We start from the raw sequence: 18,968 nt of genomic DNA, 5'->3' as shown, positions 1-18,968 counted from the left end.
CTTGATGGATTCTTCTTGGGGATTTACCTTTTTTTCAGGGTGGTAATTTCTCCTTGAATCCACAAGATGGATAATTGCACTCTGGGACTTCTCATTTTAAACACTTATCAAGGATCAAAATGAAACCCCACTGAAGAGCTAATAATCCCCCCTTGTGGCACCATCTGTGTTGATCAGTCATGTCTGTACTTGAGAGGAAATTTGCAGGGTAGTGCCGGATGGCTTTCCATCTAGCACAGCGGGGAGCCCCCACAAAGTTTCTGGCAGCCCCTGAGATCCTGGACTGGGGAATTGAAAACTAAGTTACTGTAGTTGGCAAGGGATCAAAACTGTGGGAGCTTAAAGAGTAGGAGCATTATGGACCTGACGTTTTACAAGGAGCTGCCATTGCCGTGTTAAACAGGGGCACAGCAGTGCCTGAATGCCTTCCAAACTGGCGCTAGATTGCAAAGAGGTTTCCCGCTCGCGTTCATCAAGTGCAGAGATTGTTCTTGGAGTCGTGCTTTAAAAAACAGGTAGTGCGTGGCGGGACTTTAAGTGAGGTGCAGTTTCTGGTGGCACGGTGGCGTTGCACAAGGAGCAAAGTGCTAGCTGGGCCTTGCAGACTGATGAGGCGCTGCGGTGCCAAATGACACCGTGTTTTCTCCCGATAAAAGGGGCTGCGGGGGTAATCCTACACCAGCATAGAGCTGCTGTGTCAATATGTTGTGTAAGAGAGCCTGCTTCGTTGCTCTGGAAATTCACAGTGTGTAAAAGGTTTCAAACGTTCCATCTCCAAGTAGAGTATCTCATTAAAGCCTGGTGGGCTTTGCTGTGCAAATGATCTCCTTCTTGGCCTTTTGTAGTATAGTTTTTAGTCTACAGCCTTGAGTGTTGTTTGCCATGCACTGCCAATGCCCGTCACTACCTTCTCATGCGTGGTCTTGGCCAAAGATGCCCTGCGTGAAGGAGGCCATGTTGCTCCTGTAAGCTTGCAGGGGGACTTCAGTACCCAGGGACAGTGGAGGTGAATGAATCGTGTTGTAGGCAAGTTCTGCAAAAGCTTCTTCAAGGAGGCTCTGGCAAGGCATGAAAGTCATCTGATTTGTCCCGTGGCTAGTCCTCCGAGCAAAGAGTATGAGTGCCGTCATGTGGATTAACGCGGAGCTGCGTTTGCCAAGTCAGCGGTGCTCTTGGTCTTTCCTTGGGCCAGTGCTGGCCCTCCCACATACTTATGCCCTTCCTCCATGTCAAATCCCAAAGTTAAGATAATTTAGGAACATTGCTTTTATAAAGCCCAGAGATGAGCTGTGGTGGGATCAAAACTGGCATCAGGTCTGGTTTGATTCATAGATGGTGAATAAACATAAATGTTTTCTTGAACTAAAGGGACGGTAGAGTATCCTTCTGCAGCAAATGGAGGAGAGGTACTGGTGCAGCAAGCGTGGGGCCTGTGTCCCATAACGTGGACCCTACCCTCTGTATTATGGCTTGCAGCACATATGTAACTGGTTGTTTTATGAGTGACTAATGTCTTCAGTTCCAGCTGCAGATGAGGTCTGCAATACGGAATAAGTTTGTCTTAGACCAGGTGCAGGTGGGTGGGGAAACTGCAGCGAATGATCGAAGCTCATGCTCCCCCCTCCTCTGACATGGCTGTGATCCTGCTAATGCAGGATCCCACCCTCCCCACCTTATGTCCCAACTGGGTCGAAGGCTCAGTATATTTTTTTAACCACAGTATTTTAAGATCCACCCTGTTCTGTCTGTTCAGGCAGCTTCTCCAGGTCCGTAGCATCCTCCTACCTGGTAACTGTGACTGCTTGTTATCCAGCCTTCCTAACACCCATCCCAGTCCATATAGAACATAGTTACTGAGGTAATCTCCCTGGACCACGGTTCTGCTCGCATCCCCCTGGTTTTGAATGCCTCCACTGACTCCATCTCTAGCACCTTGGAAACACCAAGTTTTTATCCTCTCACGAGTCCTCACTCATCTGCCTTGCCCTGGTTGGTCTTGCCCTCCAGACCTGCATGAAATGCTTTCCCCCCGACTTCTGTGGGTCCATCAGGATCCCCTTCGGTTTCACAACCCAGTAAAACTGTTGTTTGTTGCACTGTTGTCTAAGTGTACCAATGTCTTGGAGGAGGGACTTGCTTAAACGGATGTGTTTTGGGCCCTTGGCCCTGGCACAGGGCAGGCGACGATACAATATTTTCATTCGTGCTGCAGCTCGGGTGTCTCCCAGACATCAGCCATGTGAAGAGCTGCCGCTTAGCTGTCGTAACACTAGTGTCAGTGGCAATTGGAGAAAAAACAGCTTGTCTGGCTGAGTTCCCCCGAGAACTCTCAGACTGACTCAGAAATGAAAAAAAAGAAACATCCAGGGAGGAAAATTTCCTCCTTCCTTTCGCTTTCCTAAACTTTTAAAAAATCTCTTTCTTCCTTCTTTCTCCTCTAAACTTCCCTTTCATAATAAGTCCTCCACGGTTGTCTCGTCAGTTTAAAAAAGATTTTTCTTTCTGCTGATTGTACAAATCATCCCAGATCTGCTCTCCCACCATCTGTAGGAGCAGGGCATCCTTGGGATTGAAAGGAATGTGGCTGCTGCTGAGGTGTTTACCTTTATGCCTGATATTTCAGAGGAGTTCAGAGGGGTCACCATCGTAGAGCTGATTAAGAAGGAAGGAAGCACCCTTGGATTAACTATTTCGGGCGGCACAGACAAAGATGGAAAGCCCAGAGTCTCCAACCTGAGGCCAGGAGGACTGGCAGCAAGGTGAGAAATGGAAATGGGACCCAGAGAGAGCTGGAAAGGAACAGCTGCACGTTCCAGTTACTGAATGAACGTGGTTATACTTAAAATAGTTGGCGCCAGACTTTTTTTTCAGGTGCCTCAAAGTGCAAAGTTGTTGCTTCAACTTTTTAGGTAGACCCTCTTCTACTTTGAGCTATTTCCCATGGCCTGTGCAATCACATCCTGAAACTTTGTTTTAGGGTATTTGGGATTCTGTGAAACTAGGCAGCCTTGTCAGGAGAGTGCATAACATACAAGCATATGTCTTGATCAAGCTAAGTGGCCTCATATTGTATCTTTTCTGAATACTGAGTGTATGAGTAACATTAGCAGATCAGTGAAGGAATGGGAGAAGAAAGGCTTCAGGAAGCAGAGAAAGGAAAGGAATAATTGAACAACTTTGCAGAAAACAAGCAAAAGGAAAGATATTTTCTTTTTTCCGATTGTTCTTTTTTTCAGACAGTTCTTGGTGTGTTTCTCACCGTCTGATTGCTCTACACGAATGAGAAGTGAGCAACAAAATGCGAGGTTGTGAACGTGTATACTGTGATTGTTACTGTAGGTACAGATCTGAAAACTTGCTACCAGGAAAGAGAGATGCCTCTGATTTTCGTATTTCTTTCTGTAATAGCAGGCACATGTAATTAGACAGCTAAGGTCAGCCCATCTTTGGTGGCTTGTTCAGAAAACCTTGCAGTCACGAAAGGTTCTCCATGCATGTCCAGGCTGAAAGAAGCAGAGACTTTCTGCTACCACTTCTTTTCTTTTTTTCTTTACAGAAGTGACCAGCTGAACGTTGGGGATTACATCAAGTCGGTGAATGGCATTAACCTAACCAAGCTGCGGCATGACGAGATCATAAGCCTGCTGAAAAACGTGGGCGAAAGGGTAGTACTAGAAGTAGAGTATGAACTTCCGCCAGCCGGTGGGTGCCTCTAAGATAATGCTATTCACTTTTCTTGGCTGCTTTCTGTCCTGGGATACAGATGGGTCCGTTTGTGCTCTAGCTGTTGTGGCCAAGGCTGTTTCCTGGGGCGTTTTTACGTTCTGTCTTCGTCTGCTCGCAGAGCCGCGGTGGATGTTGCAGAGCTGTGTGCCGTCGGAGCAGAGCGGAGCGCTGTATTTTCCAGCACAGTGGGTGCCTGTTCATGCACACCGGCGGGAGATGGCTGATTAGATTTGTCTTGCCTCACAGTGGCTTGGTAGCACAGGCCAATCTGCCTCCTGATGCTACTTCAGCTTGTTTTCTCTCTTTTTTTTTTTTTTCTTCCTTTTTTGGAGCATGGCTCCAGGAGGTTTTATTCAGTCTTAAGCATACAGTGCCAGAGCCTCTTCTCTGAACTGCATCAAGTGCTGCTATTCCTCAAGATACTTTGAAATGTTATGTGTTTTCAGAAGGGAAATTGGAGTAATCTGCTTTCTAGCTAAGGGGCCCGTGGCAGAGGCTGCCAAGCCTGGATCTGATAAACTGAGGCTAACGCGAGAGACTGCATTTGCATGGACCTGTTTGTTCTGATTAAAAAAAAAAAAAAAATAGATTCCTTGGAACAGTTTCTCGTCACGGTCTTTCCATTGTAGAAATGATCTGCACTGTTACTACTCCTTCAGCTTCTCGGAAATTCAGAGAATGATTGGGTAGAAGAAATAAAATACAAAAAGATAGGAAAAACAAAGCTAATGAAATTCAAACCTTTTATCCCAGATAAGACCTTATCCTGTGCTTCGTAAGCTTTGCTGTTGCTGCTGGCTTTCTATGAAAAGTACTGAAATACAATAAATGGCTGTATAAAACCATAAGAAGAAAAAAATGAATTAGTTGAACCTTTGTTCATCATCCCTTTCTGTTCTCCTGCTGTAAATCGTAGCTAGCTTTTGCACACAACCTTGATTTGGAAAAAAAAAAAAAAAACACCCTCCCCCCCCCCCACACACAGTTCAAGTTTTCCATGTTCTCATGCCCACTAAAGATGACAACTCTTAACCTTTCTCCTTAGCTGTGAGCCTTACTATTAGCAATCGGATAAGCTGTACTTAGGAGCTAAGGAACAGAGCCAATACTGCATGACTCAAATCGATAGCAGCGATGCAAAATGTCTCCACTTCTGAATGAGCAGTAAGAGCACTACCGAAACAATGACTTCGCTCAAATGAGATTATTGATGCTCTTTGTGACTAATCCAAACAAAGAGGCACTGCAAGAAGTGAATGGAGAGAATTGTCAATTACTGCCTTGCTCCAGTGAAATGTTGATTCCTCGTGTGCTTTTATCTGCGGTGAGGGTTTGCTGCTGTTATGTGCACCCCTCTTTCCCTCCCTGGGCAAAAAGCAGAAATATAGTACAATTCAGTAACTTGTACTTGCGGGTTTGAATTTTTCTTCCCACTTTGTAATTTCCTGCTTGGAAGGGAGCTCGCAAGTCCAAGTCTAGTTTTCAGGCCACAGTGCCCTATCATCTCTTGCATCGATAAGCCAAGCCCCATGTTAAGACTAGTTTAGGTTTCCCTGCTTCCTACTGCGGTTGTGAAAGGCTGTTGCAGAACATCATGTTTGGCTGCTTAGGACAGAAATTGGACAGTTTCCTATCCCATCTGTGGATGCTTTATACTCCTTTCTTGGTACATGGGTATCAGCCGTTAGCTTAGAGCCTCTCTGTCCCCTCGGGGTTTTACTCTGAAGCATTTCGAGGCCATGTCCACATTAGCCGGCAGCACCCAGCAGCAGGGGCAGGGCAGCTGCTCTGAGGACACTTTTGTACCAAAATATCACGTGCAGGTCTGGACAGAGGAGACAGGGAAATTGTCCTATATTCACAGTAGTACTTCGATAAATCATTAAGTAGCAGGGGACAGCAAGAGACAGAAATGGTTTCCTTCCTTTTTTCTCTTTACTTTTGTACATTAAATACTACCCTGTATTTAACATAAAATTACTGCACTGCCCCTAGGATCAGTTTAAAGGATTCACTTAATCTTTTTTTAAAGTCAAAATGTTGGAGGGAAGGGAAAAAACCCTCAACCTTTCGCACTGAGGATTTGGGATTTTCATTTTCTTTAAGGTCAGCCGGTGACTTGATTCCTTGTGTGGCTGCTGGTGTGTGTGTGGTTTTTCTTAATAAGTTTCCATCTATGGCAGAAGCTGCTGGCTTTTGAGTAATACTGAACCCTTTAAAGCCGGTTGATAAACGAGAGGGTTTTACTTGAATGTCAGAGTATTAACCAAGACAAATTTGAGGGGAGATGCAGAGAGCTGAGCTGGTGAAATCATACTAGAACATGATGGTTTGCTCTAACGAAGGTTCACGCGCCTGGCTCGGGGCCTTTGTGCCTCCCGGGGGGATGAAGAGCCCCGCGATGGGGACTGCGCTTTCATTTCAATGCTGTCCAGCCGAGTTTTGGTCTGGTTTCGCAGGGTGAGGCGGGATGGGGGTAATAGCATCTCTCTTTCTCTCTCTCTCTCCCTTAGTGCCAGAGAGCAGCGCTGGCATTATTCCCAAGACCATCGAAGTGTCCCTGTACAAGGAAGGCAACAGCTTTGGCTTTGTGCTGCGAGGTTAGTGGCTTCTCCGGTGAGAAATGTACTGGTAGGGGCGATTCAGGGAGTGAGAAGAGAAAAGGAAGAGGACAAATGTCATAAGCTTCTGATGAAGAGCAAAAGCATGCCCGGAGAGCGTGCTGCGCAGCCTTCAAGGACTGCTGGCCGCCTAGTCCGGGGCAGTCTTTTTGCTTTCGAGCTGTGTCAGCCGTTACGTGATAAACATTTCTAGTTTCTCAGCGCTCTCATTCCAACTTCCAAAAGTGCGGTCGCTTACAGCATTCCCGTTTTCGTTACAGGAGGAGCCCACGAAGACTGGCACAAGTCCCGCCCGCTGGTTCTCACCTACGTGAGGCCAGGTGGCCCAGCAGACAGGTAACGCTCACGTTCTGCCTCCCAGAGTGGTGGACTTTAACGAAAAAAGACCAGCAGCCCCCATCGTGTTTTTGGACCTGTGCTCTTGTCCTTCTTGCTGGTGTCTCTCCTACATATGCCCCCAAAGCTTTGCGTGCAGGCGGTGTGCAGAACGACACATCTGTGAAGTTTGGGGCCCTTGGAGTGGGAGGAGGACGTGTGCCATGCTTCTATGCTGGCCTGTGCACGGATGCTGCTGGAGCACCTAGAAACACCTCTTCCAAAGATAGCTGCTTAATTAACTTAGTGCACCTGAAGAGCTGGTGCTATATTAAAAAACAGGAGGTGGGCTAGCTGTTCACATGCTACTAATTTAATGTGATGGGCCTGACACTCTAAATACCCCAAATGATTGTCCTGAGGAGGGTTTACTTCCTGCTGGATCAAGGTAATTGGCCTATGCATGCATACATGCATACATATATAATGTGTATATATATGTATGCGCGCACACACACACACACACACTTTTTTTTTTTTTTAAGTGAGTTTTGCTTGTGGCTTCCTACAGGGAAGGGTCCTTGAAAATCGGGGACAGACTGCTGAGCGTTGATGGGATTCCCCTGCACAGTGTGACTCATGCCGACGCCCTCAACATCCTGCGTCAGTGCAGTCAGGAGGCCCTCTTCCAGATCGAGTACGATGTGACCATCATGGGTAAGGCCAAGGTGGATGGAGTGGCATTTTCGCTGACTGTCTGGAAAGTATGCGTGAATAGAGGCAGCAACTGGGATACTTGGTTTCAAGGGAAGATTTGCTGAGCAATGTGCTGCCGGCATGGATGGAGAGTTCAAAGCTGGTTTAGTTAAAGGCATTTGAAATGTCTGCATGTGATGATGTCTCTCGAGGTGAATGACGACTGATTTTAGGAAGGCTGGAAGGGAATCTCTAGTGTAGGCGAAGAGAGGACATAGGAGAAGTCAGTTAAAGGCACCTGGAATGTAGGCACGCTGCCAACATTGCAGATACTGCTATTAAATCTGTGCAAGGGAGGGACTTGCAAGCAGGCATCAGCTTGATGTGGCCGTAGTTTGGGTTGTGAATTTTGATGCTGCTTAATTCTAGAGCTATTCCTTTTGTTAGAAATTTTAGTCCAGCTCTACTTCTGAAATAAATGAGGCGTGTTCAACTGATTGTCCCCAAAGAAGACAACTTACTAGAGGGCAGAGGATGGGTGTATCAAAGAAATGTTCTGCACGGGAGATGGTAAATTACAGCGTTTGGAGGGGTTGATTGGTTTGGGTGGTTTTTTGTATTTGTTGTTATTGGTTTTTTTCTTTTTTTGATTTTTCAGTTTCAAGCTCTGGGAAAAGGTTTATTATTAGTTACTGTAAAGTCATTTTGAGCTGGCTTTGTGACACGCAGCTGTTACTGCGGGGAGCGTAGTTAATGAGTTTAAGGTTACCACAGAGTCCAAAGCTGTGTTGGCTCTGGAAGTTCACTGAGCTGTGTGTTAGATTTGGAAGTTGTATATATGTCTCCAGAGGGATTTCTGCCCCTACTGGAGCCCCAAGCTGTATTATTTTGGAGTCTTCTGTGTATCTCGAAAACCAGTCTGGCATGTCTGAGCCTAAGATCCAGTGAAGAATAGAAATCAATGAGATCAGGTTGTTTTTTGGTTTGCCATTAAGGAGGGAAATCAAAAGGATCTGCAGTAGAGAGAGTCTAATGGCTCTGCCCCCTTCTCACCCCCCAAAAAGAGGAGCTGAGAACTCTAGAACTCGCTCCATGCCACGTGCGAGAAGATTGCTCGAAAGTAAAGGAGCTCCTGCACAGGCTCTGGGGGCTTTCTCCTTCCTTTTTAGTCTCTTTCCAGAAAACTATTTCCCTTCCTTTCAGCACAGATTGCACAAGCATCCACTTAGTCTGTTGCCTCCCTGAGGGAGGAGGCTGCCAGGGCCTGGGCAGCAGCGTGTGACACAGACACATGCTCCACTGGGGGAGCTGAAAGGAACAGTTGAGACCTCTACAATTACCTGCTTGCTAGCTGGCTTCTGCCCTGCAACAAGAGGAGTTTCTGTTTAGAAATTGGATGGTATACAAGAAAAAGAAGAAACTCTCAATTATGAAAATTGCAGAAAACAGAAACTACTCAAACCCTATTTTCTACCCTTTTATATGATGCTGATTGCAGTACCTTTGCAAAGGTCAATAAGGGATGTCCGTTCTTTTTCTCAGCAGCTTTCTGTGCTGGCAGCCCTCTGTCCTGGGAGCGGGGCCAGCAGGGCTAGGGAGGAATTTTGCACAGAGCTCTCGAGCCTGAGCAGAGGCAAACAGTTAATGGTGTGTGGGAAATGCGCTTTTGGGGGTTTTGTTGTTTGTACAGTTCCCTGGTGCCTATGCTGCTTTGATTTGATTGACTGTTTTAAAACCAGACTTGGAGCAAAAATAGCCATGAAGCTGTCTTGATATTTCTTCTTGAGTAACTCTCCCACCTAAAAATGGTGGGGTTGAGTGAACAGAGAGCAGTGTCAGGTTTTATGTGGCTCTTCTCCAACCTGTGTCACTGTACGGTGCCCACAGCCAGATGCCTGCAAAAAAGATACAAAAACAACCCTTTCCTCAGATAATTCCTTTGTAGAGGGTGCTTCTCCCCAACCCCATTTTGGGATATACTTGCCTTGCTTTCACTTTTTGTAGGCACTTGAGAGTACTTCTTTTAAAAAACAAGAAGATGGCAGAACATGTAGCTTAAAACAATCTCTGCAGACAGTTTTGCCAGGCAACAGCTCATACCTGCAACAGGGCACGAGTGTTACCACCTCCGAACCATCACTGTTACAGAAAGTCTCTTTGCTAACCAAAGGAAGATGATAAGGGAAAAACGGAAACTGGAAGCCGCGGGGGTACGTTATTAGCTTGAAGGGAGCGTTGTGCTTAGCCCAACAAAAGAGGCCGTAGCCCCGGTGGGTGCAGGGTAACGATGCTGCGCTGTACGTGGTACCTGAGCCGAGCGGGGAGCTGTGAAAACCCTTGGTCTGCGCATGGGAGGGCAAAAGGATTTGGGGGCATTGGGGTTTGAAACCTTCTGCTTCGCTTTCAGAAGTTGCTTTGCCCCACTGATACTTTTATTAAAGGCTCACCGTGGCTATAAGGTGCTGCTGGGAGCGCTCTTCCGTCGCCGCCTCTGAGCGCGGCAGGTAAGCGGGGCTCAGGGGCCGGGAGGGAACCGTCGCCGCTCTCCGGGGAGCAACGAACAGCTACTCGCTGCGGGGAGACGCATCGAAATGAGCTCCTCGTGCGCAAAGAGCCTGGGGCCGCGGAGCTTTTCGCCTAATGCCGCTGCCCTGGCCGGTGCTCGCACCCAGCACACCCTGTTCCTGAGCTCGCTCTTGGTTTTCGGGAGAAACATAAAGGCTCTTCCAGCAGCCCCTGTTGCCGCAGGGTGTTGCGAACACTGTGTGAACCGGGGGATACAGGATACAGGTAAGTCACCTGTGGGAGGTGACTTGCAAACAGCCCGAAAACATGCACATGGGGCTGGAGCCCTCAATTTCCCGTCCTAATTGGAAGGACACTTAGCCACACAGTTCATTTGATTCATTACAAGAACTGGGGATACCCACTAAAGTGAAGCAGCGCTCGTTCGTTGCCGAGGAAAACGCAGCTTTTAGCGAGGGAGACACGGCGAAAGGACGTTATCTGCAGCAGCCGTAGGCGCCGCAGCGGCGTGGGCTGACCCTCGAGGAGGGAAAGTTGTTTTTCTGCAGCTGGCCGCGGTGAGAGACCGAGGTTACGGAGGGGGCGTGCTGAATCTTGGCATCCCCAGCTGGCAGCATGGTTTCCCAGCCAAAACTGCGCACCGAGGATGAGCTGAAGAGAGCCAGCCCGGCTCTGCAAGTGAGCGCCGCGGCGGCTGCTGAGCGCCGCTGCGGAGCATCCCTGGCCGGCAGGGCTTTCGCCGGGGAGGCCGGCGTAGGATGAGGCCGCGACGTGCTTTTAGTCGAATTAGCTGAGATTTCTCAAGGCCACCTATGGGATTAAATTAATCTCCCATTTCCATTTAAAAGGAAGGCGGCTTGGGCATGCGGTATCCCTCGGGCGTTCGGAAAGTCACTGCCCTTTGCTGATGCCTTATAAACATTGCAATAAACAGGTGCTTTCCTGTGGCAACACTCTGTCTTATGGGCCTTTTGAAAAAGGGAAAAAATCACCCCGACCCGGCAAATAAACCGACCGGCTGCAAACCGGTGGCATTTGCAAATTTGAATAGTTACATGGCCGTGCCCGCCATGACTTGAGGCGTAGGGCTGTGAGCCTTCAGGGAGGCCTCCCCGCTGGGGGAAGCTCTCTGCTGGGGATGATGAATGAGCAGAGAGGTTGGCTGTGTCCTCGTCATCTTCCTCCTCCTCTTCCTCTCCCTTCCCCGGCTGCCTGCAGCCCGCTGATTTGGAGGCTGAAGACAGAGGGTCTGCGAGGCTCTCCTGCGGAGGAAGCTGAAGGCCACTGGTGGCCCGTGGCAAGCGGTGAACCAGCAGGGTAGAGCATGGGGAGGCTGTGAAATCAGAAACCTCCGTGTGCTCGCGACGCCGGAGGAACCAGGAGCTGCTGCGCCCTATTTGAGAAGCTCTGTTGTCTCGTTCTTTTGGGGTTTTGTGCTTGATTTGGTTTGCGTTTTTGTTTTGTTTTTTCCCCAGAGTGTGGTACAGCAGGGAAGAAATCTTCCCTGCCGGCGTACCTCCCCTGGGCAAGTGCTCGTAATGCTTTCCAGCGTGGTTGCCAGAGCATCCCTCCTTGGGGAGGTTAGTGAAGGCAGGTAGGGCTCAAGGAAACCTAGTGCAAGGCAAGAACAACTGTGTTTCCTCCAAAATAAGCTGCTGACAGAAGGATCTTAAAGCACCTGCCAACCCTCAGCATTTGAGTGGTGGGGCAACCAGCTAATCCGTTACTCCCCGAGGCTGGTATGGAGAAAATTCTGGTTCCCTAGTGTCCATCTGTGGGTGAGTAGCCCTTGGGCGTATGGATGTGAGTGGGTTTTCACAGCCCTTTGTGTCCTCCCTGGGACTTGGGGTCAGCCAGCTAGACAGGAGGACGGGATTCGCTGTACTTCAGCAAGTTGTGATAGATTTTCCTCTTTCTGTTTTGGTGGAGAAGATTAGAGTTGGTTAGATCTGTAGCGAGTAACCTATTGGCTGCTGAATTTCCACCTGAACGTTTTGAAGTGGAGTGAGTTTGGGTTCAGAAGGAAAAGCGGAGGCAGGATTTGGCGGTGGAGGTTAACTGGGCTTCTGGGATTGATTTCAGGTCAGAGCTGCTGATACTGAATTTTAACAGGATCCTATCCAATTTGTTTGTCCTATTCATTTCGTCAATACAACCTAATAAGAGCAGACATCTTCAAAAAGGTGGACGGCTTAAGAGTTTATTTCTTTACTAAAAATACTGTTTTTGAAGATGGATGAAGATAGAATTTTCCCAGCAATGTCAGGAGATGTAACATCTTTTGCCCAGTGAAGGGGAATGGGAGTGGGTTCCTTTTCTGGGCCCTTTCTGGCTAACTGCTGAACAACCATGTGGTTTTAGACAACTTGTGTGACAGCTGTGCCTCAGTTTCCCAAACTGTAAAATGGTACCTTTCTCCTCTGGGAAGCACAGTTCTTTGTTGCTCACAAAATGCCTTCAAATCCTTATGTGAAAATCAGCACAACCATGCAAGGCAGCATAAGCATACATGGTTTTCCTGTTCCTTGGTAACAAAACCCTACCGAAATGATGAAGGCTGTTGCAGTATATAAACTGCGTGCCACTGGCCTCTGCGATGCTCGTTCTGCAGTAGTGTGATTTTGGCCCTCAGTAGATGCTGAGCAGTGAGCTGAATATCTCCCTTGAATGCTGGGCCTCCAGAACAACTGGTTAAACTGTCTTGACTTGTGAGAAAGGATCTTGCTTTAAGTGAGGTGACATTTGCTCCAAAATGCAGGAGGACATGGATGCCTTTCCCTGCCCTTGCTTCCTTCCTGGGCTAGGTGAGGTTGCTGATGCGCCTGATGGCACAGAAACACCTCTGTGGTGCCAAAGCGGCGATGCAGATTGACTCCCTAAAGTAAGATTATCGCATGGCCTGCCGCGTCCTCTCAATGTTTCTTTTTCAATTAGCTTGGGTGTAATTGCCCCGTGCTAATCATGCCTAACAAATATTGCTAAACTGCAGACTCCTGACCTTTGATGTGAGCCATATCTTTCCCTAGAATAATTAATAGAGGCTTGGCTGATATTTCCAGAACAAATTTCTTTATAAAACGGATTTAGAGCGATCTTCATCAATGCAACAGGATATCAGAGTTAAAGGGACAGCAGAGTGGCCCTTGCTTTGAGCAGCAGGAGGAAAGCCTGTGGAGGAAGAACTATAATTTCCTACCATCTTATTGATACCTAGCTCCTGGCAGGGGGGCAGGTGCCCAGAGCCCTTTCCCCCTACCTTCACGCAGAGACCAACCCCTGGGAAACATTTGGTAAAGCACAAGGGTTTGCACTGTGGCGGCACACCACATGTGAACGAGCGCAAGTGGATGAACTAGCCAGATGCCTAGCCTCTGGGCTGCAAGACTGATTTAGAAGATGCAAACCACCCTGAGGGAGTTGGGATTAATCTCGGTCGCTGCTCTGATCCAAGCAGTCAGGGAGCGTTAGTGGCTTTACGCAGTTGTTGCCACTGGGAAGAGAGATGAGAGGGGCACCGAGAGGATCAGGTATTTTCCTTGCAAAGAAACACCCAGGCCTACCACTGCGGTAAGCTGTGTTTCCACAAGTTTTTTTTTCCTACCTGCTTTCCTTTGCCTGGAGGAATATATGCGTGTGACCCTTGTGGGCATATGCGTGCTGGACACACGCACAAACCGCAAAATCAGCGTTGTGCAGCTGGTGTTTGCTGTTGGAAGAGATGCCTCAGTCTCTTGGCGTTTCCATTGGTATCGAAGGCTTAAGTGCACCTTGTGCAGGCTTTACCGGGGTGCTTTGTGTGTCTCTTGTTTGAACTAGTGCTGTGCTTTTTGCCAAGGCCTGTGCTTTTTGCCAGGGCCTGCCAGTCTCGCCACTGGCTCTTTTCAATAGAGAATAAACATCGTTTTACTTGGAGTCAGTCTTTCGTAGTCTTTAACTTGGCCCTTTCCTCTTCCTTTCTCCCCTGAGGAAAAGGGCACAGTGAGCAGAGCCAGAGCCTGAACGCCCCTTGGCTGATCTCCATGCCAGGGATATTTCTGTCTCCGGAGAATCAACATCTTAAAGGAATCTCAGGAAAGACCATGCTGCAGCTCAGCCTCTGAGATCTGCACCAACACTCCCTTTTATCAGAGAGCACAAGTGAGCCATGTGTCAAGTTTTGGAGCCAAATAGCATCAGTGTTTTTAGTGGAGCGTAGCTTTGGAAGAGAATAGCCTTCTCTGAATAATTAAGAGCTAAGGAGGCATCATGCTCTCGGAGAGGGCTCTACAGGAGCTGGTGGCTGGGTTTCTGTGAAGTGCTTTCAGGGGAACAGGGGATCAAACTGTGCTCACAGGTGCTGGCTGTGCCTTGGTGGGATTGGCAATGCACCATGAATCCAGCATCTTCATAATGGCTTTAGGTAATCTGGAAGCAAATGTGTGTAATGGAGGTGGAGGGAATTTCTGTCTAATCAGTCAGAGACCCAGATTTCGTTTCCTCCTTCCTTCTCAGAGTAGATGAATAGGTATGATGCAAGCTTCTGCTAACCGGTGCAATTTTGTAGGAGTTTCATAGTCTCATTTACAGCATCTATTAAGCTTATTGCAAAAATACATCTTTTAAACATGAGCTACCTCTGTATTGTCTGACGGGAGAGAGGAGGCTTTTGTAAGCTTGCGGGTAGGAAGATTGGTCTCTGCTCCTACTATCATGCTGCAGGAGCTGAAACGAACAGTTGAAAGGATGTTTCAGAGCTGGTGCTGGAGCGCCCAAGAGTTGTTGGCTCCCAGGCTGGTCATCTGTACACAAGATTGAGTATCACTGAAAGTGGGATCCCTTTTTTTTTTTTTCTTTTTGTTTGTTTTGAAAGAAGCCTAAAACAGTGACATCCTCCTGATCTTCCTTTTTGTGCTTTTCTTATAATACTGTTGATGTGCTTTGAGCAACCACTTCCTTGATCTTGCTATTTAACTCCAAAAAGGTGGTGTCAAGGGGTTGGACCTATGAGTGAATTGTTGTTATAGCTCTTCACTTTATTATCATATGTGTTTTGTGCAGGAGCAATGTTGCTTCTTGAATATATTTTCTTCTTACTGCATGAGGCAGAGTGGTGAGCATGTAGGAGGTCCAAACTACAGGTTTGCTGATATATACGTAAAGCCAGCACTATTGGCCAACCCACTGTCTGCCTCTGTATTTAGAAATGGGAAACACTGCATGAGAAGTGTCTTCAGATGTTCTCTTGTTTTTCAGATACTGTAGCAAATGCTTCAGGTCCTTTGCTAGTGGAGATAGCCAAGACTCCAGGCTCTACGCTGGGAATCACGCTGACAACAACCACGCACCGGAACAAGCAGGTCATTGTCATTGACAAGATCAAACCGGCCAGCGTGGTGGACAGGTACAGAGCTCAGCAGGCTGGACCTGTGCTGCTCTTCCCTTCTCTGCTGCTTTTTTATCCCCTTATTTGTTATAAACTGTTCTTCCCCTCCTTCTTTGAAATGGCCACGTCAATGTTCTGAGTAAACCAACCGTGCTAAAAATATCTGACGTAATGCCAGCGGACACCCCTCACCAGGGAATGAATGTAATTCAGTGCATGTGAAAGCAGAGTTCCTTTTTTTAAAGGAAAAAAAAAAAAAAAAAACCTGATCTGGCTGCCCTGGAGCTTTGGAATGACGAAAGCCTATTTTGGGAACTTGTCACTGGAGCCTTTTCCTGATGTGCAAGGCAGCTAGTCACCCTTTACACTGGGATGCAGAAAGACAAACCTCTCTGCAGTCCTAGCCACGATTAGTCTTGTTGCTGAACTGAATTGCTGGCTCTTAGGACTTATTCCTAAAAATTCTGAAATTCTGCCTAGGAGCTCAGAGAAGCAGTCTGGGTGTGCACCCAGCCATCCCGAATAGCTACGGCTGGGCACTATTAGAAACTTGCTTCTTTCCCAAGTCACCAGCAGCGCTAACTCAAAGCTGATCATTTTAGTTCGTGCTTTCAGCAGCACTTGAACCTAAGCTTCAAATTGGAAGTCAAAGAGAGGAGTATGAAAATAGATAAAAATAAATTCACGTGAACCAAAGCAGCTGGATTTTGTACATTTCTACTCCTAACCATATGGACATGGATTTCAGCCATGCGTATAATTATCCCTCTTGTTGTTTCCTTTGCAGATGTGGCGCATTGCATGTTGGTGACCATATTCTCTCCATTGATGGCACGAGCACAGAGCACTGCTCCTTGTTAGAGGCAACTCAGCTTTTAGCTTCCACTTCAGAAAATGTCAAGCTGGAGATATTACCTGTTCACCAAAGCAGGCTGCCTTTGAAGCCTCCAGAAACAGGTGCGTCCCCCATGCAAGCATCGTTGGTTGCCCTCAAAACTCACTTCAGGCCCCTACTTGCTGCTTTTGAATGCTGGCAACAGACTCCAAAGAGAGACATCTGTGGAGGAAAAAAAACAAAACAAAACAAAAAAGATGTTTTGATGAAATGCATATGATTAGATGATGTTCTTCAAGGATGTGAATGGGAAAAAAGGTGACATCTGTGCTTGAATGGGAAAATTGTTGCTGGGAATCCCAGGGTTTTGCAGTGCTGAGTGCTGTGCAAGCCACTTTCTTGGTACCCTAGAAAAGAGACTTTAATGGACAGTGAAGAAATCAGCTTCAGTGCTGGCAAATGTATTTCCAAGCTCAGCTTTCATTTGCTGATATTTGGTAAGTCTCCACAAAGGACGTGTCAGTGACTAGGCAGGGTCACTCTAGACTTGCACAGGAAACAGAACTGTAACAGGAGGGTTCATCATCTGGACGAGCCTGTTTGAATGGCAGCTGTATCTGGCCAGTCAGCAGTAGAGCACAGAAGTGGCTTCTGTGAAATCAAAACCCAAATCCCTGTAAATTCCAAACTTCATTAGGAATTTACCCTGGTGAACATCTTTTTTGCCCACCTTTAGTGTCTCCTTCCATGCGAGAGACTGAGTTGGACCCTCATCTAAAGCTGGTGGCAACATAATCTCAGTACTGCTTGGTCTATTGCAGGTCTTGCCTGTACTTTTGATGTAGTGCATGTTGGTGGTCTTTCAATTCATGTGTTTCAGGCATTGACTGTTCAGTCCAGCCCCTTTTGCTACCACTTTCAATCACCTGGATGATGAATGTCCCTCAGGAACACGCATTTTAATTATGTCTGTGTGCAGTAGCCTCAGGCACAGCTCTTTTTTCCTGTTTCTTCTAGAGCAGTTTGGGAACAGGAAGTAAATATTTGTGTCATCTTCTTTTGCATGATGCAGTGAAACATAAAATCTAATAACATTTCCATGTCTAGAAATAAATCTCATACATGTCTAGTCCAATTTGTGCAGAATTAAAGCAGTTTAACAAAGGGGAAGAATGACTTGATCTTTGTGCCCAGGAAAAAATGGAAAGCTATAATCCTTTTTCAATGGCTGATAAATGAACTATTCTCTTTCCTCCATTAATGCCCTGCTCCTAATCTCCTTTCAGAGTATAAGCACTGAGCAGCAGTTTTGGAGAAGGAAGGTGTGTGGAGGGACGGCTCTGTGTTCAGAGCCTCTTTCCCCTTATTCCCGTATATCGGACCAGTCTGCTGTGGCAGAAATTCAGAGCACAAACTTGTAATAGTAATTGCAAAACATGAAAATATAAAGGATGACAGTTGTTCCCACTTGTAGTTAAACCCTTTAGCAAGTAAAGGATCCCAAGGAAGGATGCTATTCATCTGCACTGCTGTTAGGAGGCAGAGGTGTGTAGTTCGAGACCAACGCTTGGGCTTAAACCTTCACCGATGCTAATGGGGATGGGAAAGGAAGGTGGTGAGGTCAGGAGAAAAGGGAGCAGCGTTGTTTGGACAATAGGAGCAGATCACCGAATGGTGCTTCAGGGTGACGTAACCAGCCACTGCGCTGCACAGCCCATGCTGGGGAGCGGAGGAGCCACGCCAAAGGCAATGAACCTGCTTTGGATCTGGGAGAGGCTCTGCCATCCACTCTGGAGGCCGTGTGCCAATTCCACAGGCTGCTTTTGCAGGGTTATGGGAAGCAAACATGGGCAGTAAGGAAAAACAGGTCATGCAAAGGCCAACCGTCATGGTTGGCAGGAGACTGAAGCCTATGACACAAACTACAGGAAAGCAGTTGAGCAGAGGAGACTACGTGCACACATCTCTTTGGCACTTGCATTAATAAGTCCATCCAAAGCGTGCCAGCATGTGGCTCGTTGTCGTGTTTTTTAAATGTGGCTGCTAGTGCGATCAAAGTCCAGTTATTGAGTAGGTGGAGAGAGATCTGAAGCTGCAGTTGTTCAGCACTATTGCCTGTCATGAAAAAATAGGGTCCTTTTGGTCTAATGTCGAAGCACAGGATTTATCAAACTGAGTTTGCTTTCTGTTTGGCTCTTGGGATGTTTGGAGAGCTTGTGGGGAAGCTTGTGTCCTGCTCGCAAGATCAGAGGGAGCGGATGGCACTCAGGAGGGATGCTAGGGTAGATAGGTTTCCTTAGGCAGGGATGATGGGCAGGAAGCTTGAGGAAGGCTACTCTAGGCTTTATCACAGAAATGTCCAAAATCCATTTTCTTCCCCCTATGCACCAGCATCTGAATTTCATAGCCCTTTTATCTGTTGTGTCAGATATGAGCTAAGAATTTGTAGGCAAATAGGAGAGTTTTAATTGCTACAAATGAGTTAAATGATCTTGTTTATATGCCCATAAGCTGTTGCCCCGGTGTTCAAAGTATTTAATTTTTCTAAGCACAGTTAACATTATCCTTTTTGTCTAGACGTAGCTACATAAATTTATTTGATTTTTGTTTTTAAAAGCCCTCTGGATGTGAATTTGCTTTTGAATTCACAACATAGAAGCCTCAGAGCTGGAAATGAATTTTTGAAGAGCTTGATAGAATAAGCACTAAATTCACTGGAAGTGTAGCAAGGACATAGAAATAATCACGGTTATTGGTCAGGAAAGCTGACCTCAATGACTTGATGCCTGTGATGCACATTCACAAAATGGATTTCTACTGTTATAGTCATGGCTATGCTGTGTAATAGTCACAGATGACCTTTAGATCAGATCTCTGGGTGGACTCA

At 47.0% G+C, this 18,968-nt stretch overlaps 1 protein-coding gene across 10 annotated transcripts in view; it reads left to right on the top strand.

Annotated features, from left to right (window-relative positions):
• GRIP2 (glutamate receptor interacting protein 2) overlaps positions 1-18,968 on the top strand; it is a 306,845-nt gene that overhangs the window by 241,935 nt on the left and 45,942 nt on the right. For all 10 annotated transcript variants that reach the window (XR_693324.2, XM_068907123.1, XM_068907122.1 and 7 more), the window contains exons 3-9: positions 2,624-2,759; positions 3,557-3,702; positions 6,240-6,326; positions 6,608-6,683; positions 7,234-7,379; positions 15,117-15,264; positions 16,034-16,203. Coding sequence is in view for 9 of the 10 variants with exons in the window: in XM_068907123.1 (XP_068763224.1) it covers positions 2,624-2,759; positions 3,557-3,702; positions 6,240-6,326; positions 6,608-6,683; positions 7,234-7,379; positions 15,117-15,264; positions 16,034-16,203 (909 nt within the window). In the remaining variant the exon portion in view is untranslated. The remainder of the gene's footprint in view (positions 1-2,623; positions 2,760-3,556; positions 3,703-6,239; positions 6,327-6,607; positions 6,684-7,233; positions 7,380-15,116; positions 15,265-16,033; positions 16,204-18,968) is intronic.

This window comes from Struthio camelus, chromosome 14 (assembly GCF_040807025.1).
Source record: "Struthio camelus isolate bStrCam1 chromosome 14, bStrCam1.hap1, whole genome shotgun sequence".
In the NCBI taxonomy this organism is placed as follows: Eukaryota; Metazoa; Chordata; class Aves; order Struthioniformes; family Struthionidae; genus Struthio; species Struthio camelus.
This window is presented reverse-complemented; position numbering and strand designations above follow the sequence as displayed.